We start from the raw sequence: 22,601 nt of genomic DNA, 5'->3' as shown, positions 1-22,601 counted from the left end.
GGTGGTCACTGTCCCCCAGATGCTCTCCCACTGAGAGATCTGTGACCTGACCCGGTTCATTACCTAGTACTAGATCTAATATGGCATTCCCCCTAGTCGGCCTGTCAACATACTGAGACAGGAATCATCCTGGACACTCTTAACAAACTCTGCCCCATCTAAACCCTCGGAAATATTCAGGTGCCAATCAATATTAGGGAACTTAAAGTCAACAATGATAACAACCCTGTTATTTTTGCACCTTTCCAAAATCTGCCTCCCCATCTGCTCCTCTGTATCTCTGCTGCTACCAGGGGGCCTATAGAATACCCCCAATATGGTAACTGCTCCCTTCCTGTTTCTGACTTCCACCCATACTGACTCAAAAGAGGATCCTGCTGCATTACCCATCCTTTCTGTAGCTGTAATAGTATCCCTGACCAGTAATGCCACCCATCCTCCCCTTTCCCCCCATCTCTATCCCTTTTAATGCACTGAAATCCAGGAATATTGAGAATCCATTCCTGCCCTGGTGCCAGCCAAGTCTCTGTAATGGCCACTACATCATAATTCCATGTATGTATTCAAGCTCTCAGTTAATCACCTTTGTTCCTGATGCTTCTTGCATTGAGGTACACACATTTCAGCCCTTCTACCTTACTGTCTTTACACCGTTTATTCTGCTTCTCTTTCCTCAAAGCCTCTCTGTATGTTCGATCTGGCTTTACTCCATGCACTTCTTTCACTGCTCTATCGCTCTGGGTCCCATCCCCCTCGCAAATTAGTTTAAACCCTCCCGGAGCATGCCAGCAAACCTGCCTGCAAGGATATTGCTCCCCCTGGAGTTCAGGTGCAACCCATCCAATCTGTACAGGTCCCACCTTCCCCAGAAGAGATCCCAATGATCCAAAAATCTAAAACCCTGCTCCCTGCACCAACTTCTCAGCCACGCATTCAACTGCCATCTCCTCCAATTCTTACCATCACTGTCACGTAGCACTGGCAGCAATCCTGAGAACGCCACACTTGAGGTCCTGTTCTTCAGCCTTCTGCCTAGTTCCCGAAACTCACACTTCAGGACCTCATCCCTCTTCCTGCCCATGTCGTTGGTCCCAACATGTATCACCACTTCTGGTTGCTTTCCCTCTCGTACCAGGATGTTGTGCACCCGGTCAGAGACATCCCGGACCCTGGCACCCGGGAGACAACAAACCATGCGGGTGTCCTTCTCACGTCCACAAAATCTCCAGTCTACTCCCCTGACTATAGAGTCTCCAATGATGACAGCTCTCCTCTTCTCCGTCCCACCCTTCTGCACCACAGGGTCAGACTCAGTGCCGGAGGCCCTGCCACCGTGGCTCACACTTGGTCGGTCGTCCCCGCCAACAGTATCCAGGACGGTAAACTTATTATTCAGGTGAATGGCTGACACACACCCCTGACAACATCCTATAAAACTATCAGACCCCACACACCCCTGACAGGCTCCTGACACACTGTGAAACCCCACACACACCTGGCCAGCCCCTGACACACTGTGAGACCCCAGACACACACAAGACAGGGTACTGACACACTGTGAGACACCTCCCACCCCTGACAGGCTCCTGACACACTGTGAGACACGATACAAACTTGGCCGGCTCCTGACACACTGTGAGACCCCACACACACAAGACAGGGTACTAACACACTGTGAGACACCTCCCACCCCTGACAGGCTCCTGACACACTGTGAGACAGGACACAAACCTGAGAGGGTCCTGAAACACTGTCAGAACCCACACACCATTGGCAGGGTCCTGACACACTGTGAGACCCCACACACACCTGACATGGACCTGACACACTGTGAGACCGCACACACCCCTGACAGGGTTGTGACACATTGTGAGACCCCACACACTCCCAACAGGGTCCTGACACACTGTGATACCTCAAACACCACTGAGAGGGTCCTGACACACTATGAGAACGCACCGACCCCTGACAGGTTCTTGACACACTGTGAGACCCCACACATCCCTGACAGGGTCCTGACACACTGTGAGACCCCACACACCCCTGACAAGGTCCTGTCACACTGTGAGACCCCACACACCACTGACAGGGTCCTGACAGACTATGAGACACCACACACCCCTGACAGGGTCCTGACACACTGTGAGACCCCACACACCCCTGACAAGGTCCTGTCACACTGTGAGACCCCACACACCACTGACAGGGTCCTGACAGACTATGAGACACCACACACACATGACAGGGTCCTGACACACTGTGAGACCCCTCACACCTCTAACACGGTCCTGACACACTGTGAGACCGCACACACCCCTGACAGGGTGGTGACACACTTTGAGACCCCACGCACCCCTGACAGGGTTGTGACACATTGTGAGACCCCACACACTCCCAAAAGGGTCCTGACACACTGTGATACCTCAAACACCACTGAGAGGGTCCTGACACACTATGAGAACGCACCAACCCCTGACAGGTTCTTGACACACTGTGAGACCCCACACACCCCTGACAGGGTCCTGACACACTGTGAGACCCCACACACCCCTAACAAGGTCCTGTCACACTGTGAGACCCCACACACCACTGACAGGGTCCTGACAGACTATGAGACACCACACACACATGACAGGGTCCTGACACACTGTGAGACCCCTCACACCTCTGACACGGTCCTGACACACTGTGAGACCGCACACACCCCTGACAGGGCGGTGACACACTTCGAGACCCCACGCACCCCTGACAGGGTCCTGACACACTGTGGGACACCACACACACCGGACAGGGTCCTATAGACAATAGGTGCAGGAGTAGGCCATTTGACCCTTCGAACCAGCACCACCATTCACTGTGATCATGGCTGATTATCCACTATCAGTATCCAGTTCCTGCCTTATCCCCATAACCTTTGATTCCACTATCTTTAAGAGCTCTATCCATCTCTTTCTTGAAAGCATCCAGAGACTTGGCCTCCACAGCCTTCTGGGTCAGTGCATTCCATATATCCACCACTCTCTGGGTGAAAAACCTTTTCCTCAACTCCTTTCTAAATGGCCTTCTCCTTATTCTTAAACTGTGGCCTCTGGTTCTGGACTCACCCATCAGCGGGAACATGCTTCCTGCCTGCAGCGTGTCCAATCCCTTAATAATCTTATGTTTCAATAAGATCCCCTCTCAGCCTTCTAAATTCCAGAGAATACAAACCCGGCCGCTCCAATCTTTCGACACATGACAGTACCGCCATCCCGGTAATTAACCTTGTGAACCTACGCTGCACTCCCTCAATAGCAAGAATGTCCTTCCTCAAATTTGGAGACCAAAACTGAACACAATACTGTAGGTGTGGTCTCACCAGGGCACTGTACAGCTGCAGAAAGACCTCTTTGCTCTTGTACTCAATTCCCCTTGTTATGAAGGCCAGCATGCCATTAGCTTTCTTCACTGCCTGCTGTACCTGCATGCTTGCTTTCACACTGATGACACACTGTGAGACCTCACAAACCCCTAACAGGGACTTGAAACACTGTGAGACACAACACACCCCTGACAGAACCTGACACACTGTGAGACGCCACACACCACTGACAGTGTCCTGACACACTGTGAGACACCACACACCCCTGACAGGGTCCTGACACACTGTTTGACCCGAAACCCCCTGACAGGACCCTGACACACTGTGAGACCCCACACACCCCTTGGCAGGGTACTGACACACTGTGAGATCCCAGACACTACTGTCATTGTCCTGACACTCTGTGAGACCCCACAAACCACTTACAGGGTCCTGACACACTGTGAGACTCCACAAACCACTCACAGGGTCCTGACACACTGTGAAAACTCACACATCCCTGACAGGGTCCTGTCACACTGTGAGACCCCATACACCACTGACATGTCCTGACACACTGTAAGACCTCACACACCACAGACACGGTCCTGACACGCAGTGAGACCCCACACACCCATGAGAGGTTCCTGACACATAGTGAGACCTCACACATCACTGACAGGGTCCTGAAAAACTGTGAGGCCCCACACACCACTAACAGGGACTTGACACACCGTGAGACCCCACACACCACTGACAGGGACCTAGCACAATGTGAGACCCCACACACCCCTGACAGTGTCCTGACACACTGTGAGACACCACACACTCCTGACAGTGTCCTGACACACTGTTCGACCCCACACACCCCTCACAGGGTCCTGACACACTGTTCGACCCGAAACCCCCTGACAGGACTCTGACAGACTGTGAAAACCCACGCACCCCTGACAGGGTACTGACACACTGTGTGATCCCAGACACTACTGACATTGTCCTGACACTCTGTGAGACCCCACAAACCACTCACAGGGACTTGACACACCGTGAGACCCCACACACCCCTGACAGGGTCCTTACACACTGTGAGACCCCACACATTCGACGGCGACCTGACATACTGTGGGACCCCACACACCCCGGACAGCATCCTGACACATTGTGAGATCCGGCACACCCCTCACAGGGTTCAGAAACACTGTGAGACCCCACACACCCCAAAAGGGTCCTGACGCACTGTGAGACGCAACACAGCCCTGACGGGGACCTGACGCACTGTGAGATGCCACATGCCACTGACAGGGTCCTGACACACATTGTGATCCCACACACATCTGAGAGTGCTCTGACACACTGTGAGATACACGATAACAGCGTCCTGACACACTGTGATACCCCACACACCCACGACAAGATCGTTACACACTGTGAGAGCCCACACAACCCTGGCAAGTTACTGACACCCTGTGAGACGCGACACACAACTGACAGGCCCCTGACAATGGTCAGACACCACATATTCTTGACAGGGTCCTGACACACTGTTAGACCCCACAAATGCCTGACCATATCCTGACACATTGTGATACCCCACACACCTCTGAGAGTGACCTGACAGACTGTGAGACACCACACACCCCTGACAATGTCCTGTCGCACTGTGAGATCCCGCACACCCCTGACAGGGTCCTGACAAACTGTGAGACCCGATGCACCCCTGAGAGGGTCCTGACACTCTGTGAGACCCCACACACCCCTGACAGCGACCTGACACACTGTGGACGCCGCACACACCTGACAGGGTCCTGACAGACTGTGAGACCCCACACACCCCTGACTGGGTCCTGACACTCTGTGAGACCCCACACACCCCTGACAGCGACCTGACACACTGTGGACGCCGCACACACCTGACAGGGTCCTGACACACTGTGAGACACCACACACCCCTGACAAACTGTGAGACCCCACACAACCTTGACAGGGTCCTGACACACTGTGAGACCGCACACACCCCTGACAGGGTGGTGACACACTGGTAGGCACCACACACCCCAGACAAGGTCCCATAGAAAATAGACAATAGACAATAGATGCAGGAGTAGGCCATTCGACCCTTCGAGCCTGCACCGTCATTCACTATGATCATAGCTGATCATCCACAATCAGTATCCAGTTCCTGCCTTCTCCCCACAACCTTTGATTCCTCTATCTTGAAGAGCTCTATCCATCTCTTTCTTGAAAGCATCCAGAGACTTGGTCTCCACAGCCTTCTGGGGCGGAGCATTCCATATATCCACCACTCTCTGGGTGAAAAAGCTTTTCCTCAACTCCGTTCTAAATGGCCTACCCCTTATTCTTAAACTGTGGCCTCTGGTTCTGGACTCACCCATCAGCGGGAACATGCTTCCTGCCTCCAGCATGTCCAATCCCTTAATAATCTTATGTTTCAATAAGATCCCCTCTCATCCCTCTAAATTCCAGAGTAACAAGCTCAGTCGCTCCAATCTTTCGACATATGACAGTCCCGCCATCCCGGGAAATAACCTCGTGAACCTCCGCTGCACTCCCTCAATAGCAAGAATGTCCTTCCTCAAATTTGGAGACCAAAACTGAACACAATATTCTAGGTGTGGTCTCACCAGGGCACTGTACAGCAGCAGAAGGACCTCTTTGCTCTTATACTCAATTCCCCTTGTTATGAAGGCCAGCATGCCATTAGCTATCTTCACTGCCTGCTGTACCTGCATGCTTGCTTTCACACTGATGACATACTGTGAGACCCCACAAACCCCTAACAGGGACTTGAAATACTGTGAGACACAACACACCCCGACAGGACCTGACACACTGTGAGACGCCACACACCACTGACTGGGTCCTGACACACTGGGAGACCCCACACACCCCTGACAGGGTCCTGACACACTGTGAGACCCGAAACCCCCTGACAGGACCCTGACACACTGTGAAACCCCACGTACCCCTGACATGGTACTGACACACTGTGTGATCCTAGACACTACTGATATTGTCCTGACACTCGGTGAGACCCCACAAACCACTCACAGGGTCCTGACACAGTGTGAGACCCCACAAACCACTCACAGGGTGCTGACACACTGTGAAAACTCACACATCCCTGACAGGGTCCTGTCACACTGTGAGACCCCACACACCGGACGGCGACCTGACACACTGTGGGACCCCACACACCCCGGACAGCATCCTGACACACTGTGAGATCCGGCACACCCCAAAAGGGTCCTGACGCACTGTGAGACACAACACACCCATGACGGGGACCTGACGCACTGTGAGACGCCACATGCCACTGACAGGGTCCTGACACACATTGTGATCCCACACACATCTGAGAGGGTTCTGACACACTGTGAGATACACGACAACAGCGTCCTGACACACTGTGATACCCCACACACCCACAACAAGATCCTTACACACTGTGAGAGCCCACACAACCCTGGCAAGTTACTGACACCCTGTGAGACGCGACACACAACTGACAGGCCCCTGACAATGGTCAGACACCACACATTCCTGACAGGGTCCTGACACACTGTTAGACCCCACAAACGCCTGACCATATCCTGACACATTGTGATACCCCACACACCTCTGAGAGTGACCTGACAGACTGTGAGACACCACACACCCCTGACAATGTCCTGTCACACTGTGAGACCCCACACACCCCTGACAGGGTCCTGACAAACTGTGGACGTCGCACACACCTGAAAGGGTCCTGACACACTGTGAGACGCCACACACCCCTAACAAACTGTGCAACCCCACACAACCTTGACAGGGTCCTGACACACTGGGAGACTCCACACACCCCGCAAAGGGTCCTGACACATTGTCTGACACCACAAATTCCTGGCAGGGTTCTGCTACACCGTGACACCCACACACCCCTAAAAGTTTCCTGACACACTGTGAGACCCCATACACACCTCACAGGGTCCTGACACACTCTGAGACCCAGCACACACCTGTCAGCGTCCTGACACACTGTGAGACCCCACACACCCCAAAAGAGTCCTGACACACTGTGAGACCGCACACACCCCTCATTGGGATCAGAAACACAGTGAGACCGCACACACACCCAAAAGGTTCCTGACTCACTGTGAGACCCCACACACCCCTGTGAGGGTCCTGACTCACTGTGAGATACAACACACAACTGACAGGGACCTGACACACTGTCAGACACCACACATTACTGACAAAATCCTGAGATACAGTGAGACCCCACAAACCAGTCACAGGATCCTGACACAGTGTGATACCCCACACACATCGGAGACGTTCCAGACACACTGTGAGACCCCACACACCCCTGACAGGTCTCTGACACACTGTCAGACCCCACTCCGCATCACAGGGTCCTGACACACTATGAGACTCCACAATCCCTGAGAGGGTCCTGACACACTGTGAGACACCACACCCCGCTGACAGCGTCCTGACACTCTGTTCGACCCAAAACCACCTGATAGGATCCAGACCACTGTGAGACCCCACGCACCGCTGACAGGGTACTGACACACTGTGTGATCCCAGACACAACTGACATGGTCCTGACACACGGTGAGACCCCACATACCACTCACAGGGTCCTGACACACTGTGAGACACCACAAACCACTCACAGGGTCCTGACACACTGTGAAATCCCACACACCCCTGTCAGGGTCCTGTCACACTGTGAGACCCCACACACCACTGCCACGGTCCTGACACACTGTAAGACCCCACACAGCACAGACACGGTCCTGACACACAGTGAGACCCCACACACCACTAACAGGGACCTGACACACTGTGAGACCCACACACACCTGACAGGGTCCTGACACACTGTGAGACCCCACACACCACTGACAGGGTCCTGATAGACTATGAGACACCACACACACATGAAAGGGTCCTGACACACTGTGAGACCCCTCACACCCCTGACACGATCCTGACTCACTGTGAGGCACCACACATACCTGACAGGGTCCTGACACACTGTAAGACCCCACACAGCACAGACAGGGTCCTATAGGAAATAGAAAATAGACAATAGGTGCAGGAGGAGGCCATTCGGCCCTTCGAGCCAGCACGGCCATTCACTGTGATCATGGCTGGTTATCCACTATCAGTATCCAGAAAGCATCCAGAGACTTGGCCTCCACAGCCTTCTGGGGCAGAGTATTCCATATAACCACCACTCTCTGGGTGAAAAAGCTTTTTCTCAACTCCGTTCTAAATAGCCTGCCCCTTATTCTTAAACTGTGGCCTCTGGTTCTGGACTCACCCATCAGCGGGAACATGCTTCCTGCCTGCAGCGTGTCCAATCCCTTAATAATCTTATATGTTTCAATAAGATCCCCTCTCAGCCTTCTAAATTCCAGCGTATACAAGCTCAGTCGCTCCAATCTTTCGACATATGACAGTCCCGCCATCCCGGGAAATAACCTTTTGAACCTACGCTGCACTCCCTCAATAGCAAGAATGTCCTTCCTCAAATTTGGAGACCAAAACTGCACACAGTACTCCAGGTGTGGTCTCACCAGGGCCCTGTACAACTGCAGAAAGACCTCTTTGCTCTTGTACTCAATTCCCCTTGTTATGAAGGCCAGCATGCCATTAGCTTTCTTCACTGCCTGCTGTACCTGCATGCTTACTTACACACTGATGACACACTGTGAGACCCCACACACCCCTTACAGGGTCAGGACAAGCTGTGAGGCCCCACACACCCTTGACACTGTCCTGTCAAACTGTAAGACCCCACAACTCCATGTCAAACTGTAAGACCCCACAACTCCTGTCACACTGTGAGACTGCACACATCCCTAACAGGGTCCTGACACACTGTGAGACCCCACACACCCCTAACAGGGACTTGACAAACTGTGAGACCCCACACAACCTTTGCAGGGTCCTGACACACTGTGAGACACCACACACCTCCTATGGGGACCTGACAAACTGTGAGACACCACACACTCCTGACAAGTTCCTGACACACTGTGAGACCCCACACACCCCTGACAGGGTCCTGACACACATTAAGATCCCGCAGACACCTGAGAGGGTCCAGACACACTGTGAGACTTAACACCCCCCCGAGAGGGTGATCACACACTGTGATACTCCACACACCCCTAACAAGATCCTGATGCACTGTGAGACACCAGACACTCCTAACAGGGTCCAGACGCACTGTGAGACCCCACACACCCCTGACAGGGTCCTGACAAACTGTGATACCTCACACACCCCTAACAGCATCCTGACACACTGTGAGACCCCACACACCCTTGAGAGGGACTTGACACACTGTGAGACCCCACACAACCCGACAGGGTCCTGACACACTGTGAGACCCCACACACCCATGACAGCGACCTGACAGATTGTGAGACCCCACACACCCCTGACAGGGACCTGACAGACTGTGAGACATCACACACCCCTGACAGGGTCCTGACACACATTGATATCCCACACACACCTGAGATGGTCCTGAAACTGTGAGACCACCCCTGACAGGGTTCTGACACACTGTGAGACCCCAGACACGCCTGACAGGGTCCAGACACGCTGCGTGACCCCACACACCCCTGACAATGTCCTGACACACTGTCAGACCCCACACACTCCTGAGAGGGTCCTGACAAATTGTGATACCTCACACACCCCTGACAGGGTCCTGACACACTGTGAGACCCCACACACTCCTGACAGGGTCCTGACACACTGTGAGACCCCACACACCCGACAGGGACTTGACGCACTGTGAGATGCCACACACCCCTGACAGGGTCCTGACACACATTGTGATCCTACACACATCTGATAGGCTTCTGACACACTGTGAGACCTCCTACAACAGTGTCCTGACACACTGTGAGACCCCGCACACCCACAAAAAGATCCTGACACACTGTGAAACCCCACAAACCACTCACAGGGACCTGACATACTGTGAGCCCCACAGCCCCAAAAGCGTCCTCACACACTGTGATACCTCAAACAACCCTGAGAGGGTCCTGACACACTGTGAGACACCACACACAACTGACAGGGTCCTGAAACACACTGAGATCCCACAAACCCTGGCAGGGTCCTGACACACTGTGAGACCCCACACACCCCTGACAGGGTCCTGAAACACATTGCGATCCCACACAACCCTGGAAGGCTCCTGACACACTGTGAGACCCGACACACCCCTGACAGGGTCCTGATACACTGTGAGACCCGACACACCCCAAAAGGGTCCTGACACACTGTGAGACCACACGCATCCCTGACAGGGGACTGACACACTGTGAGACGCCCTCCTGACGGTGTCCAGACAAACTGTGAGACTACACACACCCCTGGCAGGGTCCACACTGTGAGACCCCACACAACCCAGGCAGGGTCCTGACACACTGTGAGACCCCACACACCCCTAACAGGGACCTGAAACACTGTGAGACACCACACAGACCTGACAGCAACCTGAGATACTGTGAGACCCCACACACCCCTAAAAGGGTCCTGACACACAGTGAGACCCCACACACTATTGACCCGGTCCTGACACTCTGTGTGACCCCACACACCCACAACCAGATCCTGACACACTGTGAAACCCCACAAACCACTCACAGTGCCCTGACACACAGTGAGACCCCACACACCTCAGAAGGGTCCTGACACACTGTGATACCTCACACACACCCGAGAGGGTGATGACACACTGTGAAACCCAGACACCCCTAACAGGATCCTAACACACTGTGAGACCACACACACCCCTGACAGCGACCTGACACACTGTGAGACGCCACAGACAACTGACAGGGTCCTGAAACACACTGAGATAGCACACACACCTGACAGGGTCCTGACACACTGTGAGACCCCACACACCCCTAACAGGGACCTGACACACTGTGAGACCACACACACCCTTGATAGGGTCCTGACACACTATGAGCCCACAGGCCACAAAAGGGTCCTGACACACTGTGAGATCCCACACACCACTGACAGTGTCCTGACGCACGGTGAGACACTGACACGCTGTGCGTCCTGACACACTGTGACACCTCAAACAACCCTGAGAGAGTCCTGACACACTGTGAGATCCCACACGACTCTGACAGGGTCCTGACACACATTAAGATCCCACACACACCTGAGAGGATCCAGCCACACTGTGAGACCCACAGGCCCCAAAAGGGTCCTGACACACTGTGAGACCCCACACACACCTGACAGTGTCTTGACGCACGGTGAGACACTGACACACTGTGGGCCCTGACACACTGTGATACCTCAAACAATCCTGAGACACTGTGACACACCACTCACCCCGACAGTGTCTTGACACACTGTGAGTCCACACACACCCCTGACAGCGACCAGACACACTGTGAGATGCCACACACAACTGACAGGGTCCTGAAACACACTGAGATCCCACACACACCTGACAGGGTCCTGACACACTGTGAAACCCCACGAACCACTCAGTGTCCTGACACACAGTGAGATCCCACACAACCCTGGCAGGGTCCAGACAGACTGTGAGACCCCACACAACCCAGGCAGGGTCCTGACACACAGTGAGACCCCACACACCCCTAACAGGGACCCAACACACTGTGAAACACCACACACCCTTGACAGCAACCTGACATACTGTGAGACCCCACACACTATTGACACAGTCCTGACACTCTGTGAGACCCCGCACACCCCTGACAGGGACCTGACAGACTGTGAGACCAAACACACCCCTGACAGGGTCCTGACACACAGTGAGACCCCACACACCCCTAACAGGGTCCTGACACACTGTGAGACCCCACACACACCTGACAAGTTCCTGACACACTGTGAGACACGACACACCTCAAAAGGGTCCTGACACACTGTGAGATCCCACACACACCTGGCAGGGTCCTGACACACTGTGAGACCCCACACACACCTGACAAGTTCCTGACACACTGTGAGACCCCACATACCCCTGACAGAGTCCTGACACACATTAAGATCCCACACACACCTGACAGGGTACTGACACACGGTGAGACATCACACTGCTGACAGGGACATGACAGACTGTGAGATCATACACACCCCTGACAGGACCTAACACTGTGAGACCCCACACACGGCTAACAGGGACAAAACAAACTGTGAAACTCCACTCCCCTGACAGAAACCTGACACACTATGAGACCCCACACACTATTGACACGGTCCTGACACTCTGTGAGACCACACACACCCCTGACAGCGACCTGACACACTGTGAGACGCCACAGACAACTGACAGGGTCCTGAAACACACTGAGATAGCACACACACCTGACAGGGTCCTGACACACTGTGAGACCCCACACACCCCTAACAGGGACCTGACACACTGTGAGACCACACACACCCTTGATAGGGTCCTGACACACTATGAGCCCACAGGCCACAAAAGGGTCCTGACACACTTGTGAGATCCCACACACCACTGACAGTGTCCTGACGCACGGTGAGACACTGACACGCTGTGCGTCCTGACACACTGTGACACCTCAAACAACCCTGAGAGAGTCCTGACACACTGTGAGATCCCACACGACCCTGACAGGGTTGACACACATTAAGATCCACACACACCTGAGAGGATCCAGCCACACTGTGAGACCCACAGGACCCAAAAGGGTCCTGACACACTGTGAGACCCCACACACACCTGACAGTGTCCTGACGCACGGTGAGACACTGACACACTGTGGGTCCTGACACACTGTGATACCTCAAACAATCCTGAGAGGGTCCTGATACACTGTGACACACCACACCCCCCGACGGGGTCCTGACAGACTGCGAGACCACACACACCCCTGACAGCGACCAGACACACTGTGAGATGCCACACACAACTGACAGGGTCCTGAAACACACTGAGATCCTACACACACCTGACAGTGTCCTGACACAATGTGAGACCCCCCACAACAGCGTCCTGACACACTGTGAAACCCCACAAACCACTCACAGTGTCCTGACACACAGTGAGATCCCACACAACCTTGGCAGGGTCCAGACACACTGTGAGACCCCACACAACCCAAGCAGGGTCCTGACACGCTGTGAGACCCCACACACCCCTAACAGGGACCTGACACACTGTGAAACACCACACACCCCTGACAGCAACCTGACATACTGTGAAACCCCACACACCCCTAACAGGGTCCTTACACACTGTGAGACCCCACACTCTATTGACACGGTCTTGACACTCTGTGAGACCCCACACACCCCTGACAGGGTCGTGATACACTGTGAGACCCGACACACCCCAAAAGGGTCCTGACACACTGTGAGACCACACGCATCCCTGACAGGGGACTGACACACTGTGAGACCACACACACCCTTGATAGGGTCCTGACACACTATGAGCCCACAGGCCACAAAAGGGTCCTGACACACTGTGAGATCCCACACACCACTGACAGTGTCCTGACGCACGGTGAGACACTGACACGCTGTGCGTCCTGACACACTGTGACACCTCAAACAACCCTGAGAGAGTCCTGACACACTGTGAGATCCCACACGACCCTGACAGGGTCCTGACACACATTAAGATCCACACACACCTGAGAGGATCCAGCCACACTGTGAGACCCACAGGACCCAAAAGGGTCCTGACACACTGTGAGACCCCACACACACCTGACAGTGTCCTGACGCACGGTGAGACACTGACACACTGTGGGTCCTGACACACTGTGATACCTCAAACAATCCTGAGAGGGTCCTGATACACTGTGACACACCACACCCCCCGACGGGGTCCTGACAGACTGCGAGACCACACACACCCCTGACAGCGACCAGACACACTGTGAGATGCCACACACAACTGACAGGGTCCTGAAACACACTGAGATCCTACACACACCTGACAGTGTCCTGACACAATGTGAGACCCCCCACAACAGCGTCCTGACACACTGTGAAACCCCACAAACCACTCACAGTGTCCTGACACACAGTGAGATCCCACACAACCTTGGCAGGGTCCAGACACACTGTGAGACCCCACACAACCCAAGCAGGGTCCTGACACGCTGTGAGACCCCACACACCCCTAACAGGGACCTGACACACTGTGAAACACCACACACCCCTGACAGCAACCTGACATACTGTGAAACCCCACACACCCCTAACAGGGTCCTTACACACTGTGAGACCCCACACTCTATTGACACGGTCTTGACACTCTGTGAGACCCCACACACCCCTGACAGGGTCGTGATACACTGTGAGACCCGACACACCCCAAAAGGGTCCTGACACACTGTGAGACCACACGCATCCCTGACAGGGGACTGACACACTGTGAGACGCCCTCCTGACGGTGTCCAGACAAACTGTGAGTCTACACACACCCCTGGCAGGGTCCACACTGTGAGACCCCACACAACCCAGGCAGGGTCCTGACACACTGTGAGACCCCACACACCCCTAACAGGGACCTGAAACACTGTGAGACACCACACAGACCTGACAGCAACCTGAGATACTGTGAGACCCCACACACCCCTAAAAGGGTCCTGACACACAGTGAGACCCCACACACTATTGACCCGGTCCTGACACTCTGTGTGACCCCACACACCCACAACCAGATCCTGACACACTGTGAAACCCCACAAACCACTCACAGTGCCCTGACACACAGTGAGACCCCACACACCTCAGAAGGGTCCTGACACACTGTGATACCTCACACACACCCGAGAGGGTGATGACACACTGTGAAACCCAGACACCCCTAACAGGATCCTAACACACTGTGAGACCACACACACCCCTGACAGCGACCTGACACACTGTGAGACGCCACAGACAACTGACAGGGTCCTGAAACACACTGAGATAGCACACACACCTGACAGGGTCCTGACACACTGTGAGACCCCACACACCCCTAACAGGGACCTGACACACTGTGAGACCACACACACCCTTGATAGGGTCCTGACACACTATGAGCCCACAGGCCACAAAAGGGTCCTGACACACTGTGAGATCCCACACACCACTGACAGTGTCCTGACGCACGGTGAGACACTGACACGCTGTGCGTCCTGACACACTGTGACACCTCAAACAACCCTGAGAGAGTCCTGACACACTGTGAGATCCCACACGACCCTGACAGGGTCCTGACACACATTAAGATCCCACACACACCTGAGAGGATCCAGCCACACTGTGAGACCCACAGGCCCCAAAAGGGTCCTGACACACTGTGAGACCCCACACACACCTGACAGTGTCCTGACGCACGGTGAGACACTGACACACTGTGGGTCCTGACACACTGTGATACCTCAAACAATCCTGAGAGGGTCCTGATACACTGTGACACACCACACCCCCCGACGGGGTCCTGACAGACTGCGAGACCACACACACCCCTGACAGCGACCAGACACACTGTGAGATGCCACACACAACTGACAGGGTCCTGAAACACACTGAGATCCTACACACACCTGACAGTGTCCTGACACAATGTGAGACCCCCCACAACAGCGTCCTGACACACTGTGAAACCCCACAAACCACTCACAGTGTCCTGACACACAGTGAGATCCCACACAACCCTGGCAGGGTCCAGACACACTGTGAGACCCCACACAACCCAAGCAGGGTCCTGACACGCTGTGAGACCCCACACACCCCTAACAGGGACCTGACACACTGTGAAACACCACACACCCCTGACAGCAACCTGACATACTGTGAAACCCCACACACCCCTAACAGGGTCCTGACACACTGTGAGACCCCACACTCTATTGACACGGTCTTGACACTCTGTGAGACCCCACACACCCCTGACAGGGTCGTGATACACTGTGAGACCCGACACACCCCAAAAGGGTCCTGACACACTGTGAGACCACACGCATCCCTGACAGGGGACTGACACACTGTGAGACGCCCTCCTGACGGTGTCCAGACAAACTGTGAGTCTACACACACCCCTGGCAGGGTCCACACTGTGAGACCCCACACAACCCAGGCAGGGTCCTGACACACTGTGAGACCGCACACACCCCTAACAGGGACCTGAAACACTGTGAGACACCACACAGACCTGACAGCAACCTGAGATACTGTGAGACCCCACACACCCCTAAAAGGGTCCTGACACACAGTGAGACCCCACACACTATTGACCCGGTCCTGACACTCTGTGTGACCCCACACACCCACAACCAGATCCTGACACACTGTGAAACCCCACAAACCACTCACAGTGCCCTGACACACAGTGAGACCCCACACACCTCAGAAGGGTCCTGACACACTGTGATACCTCACACACACCCGAGAGGGTGATGACACACTGTGAAACCCAGACACCCCTAACAGGATCCTAACACACTGTGAGACCACACACACCCCTGACAGCGACCTGACACACTGTGAGACGCCACAGACAACTGACAGGGTCCTGAAACACACTGAGATAGCACACACACCTGACAGGGTCCTGACACACTGTGAGACCCCACACACCCCTAACAGGGACCTGACACACTGTGAGACCACACACACCCTTGATAGGGTCCTGACACACTATGAGCCCACAGGCCACAAAAGGGTCCTGACACACTGTGAGATCCCACACACCACTGACAGTGTCCTGACGCACGGTGAGACACTGACACGCTGTGCGTCCTGACACACTGTGACACCTCAAACAACCCTGAGAGAGTCCTGACACACTGTGAGATCCCACACGACCCTGACAGGGTCCTGACACACATTAAGATCCCACACACACCTGAGAGGATCCAGCCACACTGTGAGACCCACAGGCCCCAAAAGGGTCCTGACACACTGTGAGACCCCACACACACCTGACAGTGTCCTGACGCACGGTGAGACACTGACACACTGTGGGTCCTGACACACTGTGATACCTCAAACAATCCTGAGACACTGTGACACACCACTCACCCCGACAGTGTCTTGACACACTGTGAGTCCACACACACCCCTGACAGCGACCAGACACACTGTGAGATGCCACACACAACTGACAGGGTCCTGAAACACACTGAGATCCCACACACACCTGACAGGGTCCTGACACACTGTGAAACCCCACGAACCACTCAGTGTCCTGACACACAGTGAGATCCCACACAACCCTGGCAGGGTCCAGACAGACTGTGAGACCCCACACAACCCAGGCAGGGTCCTGACACACAGTGAGACCCCACACACCCCTAACAGGGACCCAACACACTGTGAAACACCACACACCCGTGACAGCAACCTGACATACTGTGAGACCCCACACACTATTGACACAGTCCTGACCCACTGTGAGACCCCGCACACCCCTGACAGGGACCTGACAGACTGTGAGACCAAACACACCCCTGACAGGGTCCTGACACACAGTGAGACCCCACACACCCCTAACAGGGTCCTGACACACTGTGAGACCCCACACACACCTGACAAGTTCCTGACACACTGTGAGACACGACACACCTCAAAAGGGTCCTGACACACTGTGAGATCCCACACACACCTGGCAGGGTCCTGACACACTGTGAGACCCCACACACACCTGACAAGTTCCTGACACACTGTGAGACCCCACATACCCCTGACAGAGTCCTGACACACATTAAGATCCCACACACACCTGACAGGGTACTGACACACGGTGAGACATCACACACTGCTGACAGGGACATGACAGACTGTGAGATCATACACACCCCTGACAGGACCTAACACTGTGAGACCCCACACACGGCTAACAGGGACAAAACAAACTGTGAAACTCCACTCCCCTGACAGAAACCTGACACACTATGAGACCCCACACACTATTGACACGGTCCTGACACTCTGTGAGATCCAACACACCCCTGTGAGGGTCCTGACACACTGTGAGCCCCAGAGGCCCCAAAAGGGTCCGGACACATTGTGAGACCCCACACACCCCTGACAGTGTCGTGACGCATGGTGAGACACTGACACACTGTGGGTCCTGTCACACTGTGATACCTCAAACAATCCTGAGAGGGTTCTGATACACTGTGACACACCACACCCCCCGACGGGGTCCTGACAGACTGTGAGACCACACACACCCCTGACAGCGACCAGACACACTGTGAGATGCCACACACAACTGACAGGGTCCTGAAACACACTGAGATCCTACACACACCTGACAGTGTCCTGACACAATGTGAGACCCCCCACAACAGCGTCCTGACACACTGTGAAACCCCACAAACCACTCACAGTGTCCTGACACACAGTGAGATCCCACACAACCCTGGCAGGGTCCAGACACACTGTGAAACCCCACACAACCCAAGCAGGGTCCTGACACGCTGTGAGACCCCACACACCCCTAACAGGGACCTGACACACTGTGAAACACCACACACCCCTGACAGCAACCTGACATACTGTGAAACCCCACACACCCCTAACAGGGTCCTGACACACTGTGAGACCCCACACTCTATTGACACGGTCTTGACACACTGTGAGACCCCACACACCCCTGACAGGGACCTGACAGACTGTGAGACCAAACACACCCCTGACAGGGTCCTGACACACTGTGAGATCCCACACACACCTGGCAGGGTCCTGACACACTGTGAGACCCCACACACACCTGACAAGTTCCTGACACACTGTGAGACCCCACATACCCCTGACAGAGTCCTGACACACATTAAGATCCCACACACACCTGACAGGGTACTGACACACGGTGAGACATCACACACTGCTGACAGGGACATGACAGACTGTGAGATCATACACACCCCTGACAGGACCTAACACTGTGAGACCCCACACACGGCTAACAGGGACAAAACAAACTGTGAAACTCCACTCCCCTGACAGAAACCTGACACACTATGAGACCCCACACACTATTGACACGGTCCTGACACTCTGTGAGATCCAACACACTCCTGTGAGGGTCCTGACACACTGTGAGCCCCAGAGGCCCCAAAAGGGTCCTGACATATTGTGAGACCCCACACACCCCTGACAGTGTCGTGACGCATTTTGAGACACTGACACACTGTGGGTCCTGACACACTGTGATACCTCAAACAATCCTGAGAGGGTTCTGATACACTGTGACACACCACACCCCCCGACGGGGTCCTGACAGACTGTGAGACCACACACACCCCTGACAGCGACAAGACACACTGTGAGATGCCACACACAACTGACAGGGTCCTGAAACACACTGAGATCCTACACACACCTGACAGTGTCCTGACACAATGTGAGACCCCCCACAACAGCGTCCAGACACACTGTGAAACCCCACAAACCACTCACAGTGTCCTGACACACAGTGAGATCCCACACAACCCTGGCAGGGTCCAGACACACTGTGAGACCCCACACAACCCAAGCAGGGTCCTGACACGCTGTGAGACCCCACACACCCCTAACAGGGACCTGACACACTGTGAAACACCACACACCCCTGACAGCAACCTGACATACTGTGAAACCCCACACACCCCTAACAGGGTCCTGACACACTGTGAGACCCCACACTCTATTGACACGGTCTTGACACTCTGTTAGACCAAACACACCCTTGACAGGGTCCTGACACACTGTGAGACCCCACACACCCCTGACAGGGTCCTGACAGACTGTGAGATCTGACACACTACTGAGAGGGTCCTGACACACAGTGAGCCCCACGGGCCCGAAAAGGGTCCTGACACACTGTGAAACCCCACAAACCACTCACAGTGTCCTGACACACTGTGAGACCCCAGACACCCCTGACAGGGTCCTCACAAACTGTGATACCTCACACATCCCTGACAGGGTCCTGACACACTGTGAGACCCCACACACCCCTGACAGGGTCCTGACAGACTGTGAGATCTGACACACTACTGAGAGGGTCCTGACACACAGTGAGCCCCACGGGCCCGAAAAGGGTCCTGACACACTGTGAAACCCCACAAACCACTCACAGTGTCCTGACACACTGTGAGACCCCAGACACCCCTGACAGGGTCCTCACAAACTGTGATACCTCACACATCCCTGACAGGGTCCTGACACACAGTGAGACCCCACACACCCCTGACAGGGACCTGACACACTGTCAGACCCCACACACACTGGATAGGGTCCTGACATTCTGTGAGATCCGATACACCCCTGAGAGGGTCCTGACACACTGTGAGACCACACACACACTTGATAGGGTCCTGACACACTATGAGCCCACAGGCCACAAAAGGGTCCTGACACACTGTGAGACCCCACACACCCCTGACAGTGTCCTGACGCACGGTGAGACACTGACACACAGTGCGTCCTGACACACTGTGACACCTCAAACAACCCTGAGAGAGTCCTGACACACTGTGAGATCCCACACGACCCTGACAGGGTCCTGACACACATTAAGATCCCACACACACCTGAGAGGATCCAGACACACTGTGAGACCCACAGGCCCCAAAAGGGTCCTGACACACTGTGAGACCCCACACACCCCTGACAGTGTCCTGACGCACGGTGAGACACTGACACACTGTGGGCCCTGACACACTGTGATACCTCAAACAATCCTGAGACACTGTGACACACCACACACCCCAAAAGGGTCCTGACACACTGTGAGTCCACACACACCCCTGACAGCGACCAGACACACTGTGAGATGCCACACACAACTGACAGGGTCCTGAAACACACTGAGATCCCACACACACCTGACAGGGTCCTGACACACTGTGAAACCCCACGAACCACTCAGTGTCCTGACACACAGTGAGATCCCACACAACCCTGGCAGGGTCCAGACAGACTGTGAGACCCCACACAACCCAGGCAGGGTCCTGACACACAGTGAGACCCCACACACCCCTAACAGGGACCCAACACACTGTGAAACACCACACACCCTTGACAGCAACCTGACATACTGTGAGACCCCACACACTATTGACACAGTCCTGACACTCTGTGAGACCCCACACACCCCTGACAGGGACCTGACAGACTGTGAGACCAAACACACCCCTGACAGGGTCCTGACACACAGTGAGACCCCACACACCCCTAACAGGGTCCTGACACACTGTGAGACCCCACACACACCTGACAAGTTCCTGACACACTGTGAGACACGACACACCTCAAAAGGGTCCTGACACACTGTGAGATCCCACACACCCCTGGCAGGGTCCTGACACACTGTGAGACCCCACACACACCTGACAAGTTCCTGACACACTGTGAGACCCCACATACCCCTGACAGAGTCCTGACACTCATTGAGATCCCACACACACCTGACAGGGTACTGACACACGGTGAGACATCACACACTGCTGACAGGGACATGACAGACTGTGAGATCATACACACCCCTGACAGGACCTAACACTGTGAGACCCCACACACGGCTAACAGGGACAAAACAAACTGTGAAACTCCACACACCCCTGACAGCAACCTGACACACTATGAGACCCCACACACTATTGACACGGTCCTGACACTCTGTGAGATCCAACACACCCCTGTGAGGGTCCTGACACACTGTGAGCCCCAGAGGCCCCAAAAGGGTCCTGACACATTGTGAGAACCCACACACCCCTGACAGTGTCGTGACGCATAGTGAGACACTTTGACACACTGTGGGTCCTGACACACTGTGATACCTCAAACAATCCTGAGAGGGTTCTGATACACTGTGACACACCACACCCCCCGACGGGGTCCTGACAGACTGTGAGACCACACACACCCCTGACAGCAACCAGACACACTGTGAGATGCCACACACAACTGACAGGGTCCTGAAACACAGTGCGATCCCACACAACCCTGGCAGGGTCCAGACACACTGTGAGACCCCACACAACCCAAGCAGGGTCCTGACACGCTGTGAGACCCCACACACCCCTAACAGGGACCTGACACACTGTGAAACACCACACACCCCTGACAGCAACCTGACATACTGTGAAACCCCACACACCCCTAACAGGGTCCTGACACACTGTGAGACCCCACACTCTATTGACACGGTCTTGACACTCTGTGAGACCCCACACACACCTGACAGGGACCTGACAGACTGTGAGACCAAACACAC

General features: G+C 54.6%; 2 protein-coding genes across 2 annotated transcripts in view; one reads left to right on the top strand and one right to left on the bottom strand.

Annotated features, from left to right (window-relative positions):
• LOC134341380 (NACHT, LRR and PYD domains-containing protein 3-like) overlaps positions 1-22,601 on the top strand; it is a 77,496-nt gene that overhangs the window by 28,238 nt on the left and 26,657 nt on the right. The window lies entirely within an intron of this gene.
• On the bottom strand, positions 4,367-5,476 carry LOC134341381 (uncharacterized). The gene is made up of 2 exons (XM_063039242.1): positions 5,108-5,476; positions 4,367-5,068 (listed from the first exon to the last, which is right to left on the bottom strand). Exons 1-2 carry the CDS (start codon positions 5,474-5,476, stop codon positions 4,367-4,369), a joined length of 1,071 nt encoding a protein of 356 aa, XP_062895312.1.

Source organism: Mobula hypostoma (genome assembly GCF_963921235.1).
Source record: "Mobula hypostoma chromosome X1 unlocalized genomic scaffold, sMobHyp1.1 SUPER_X1_unloc_1, whole genome shotgun sequence".
NCBI classification, from domain to species: domain Eukaryota; kingdom Metazoa; phylum Chordata; class Chondrichthyes; order Myliobatiformes; family Myliobatidae; genus Mobula; species Mobula hypostoma.
This window is presented reverse-complemented; position numbering and strand designations above follow the sequence as displayed.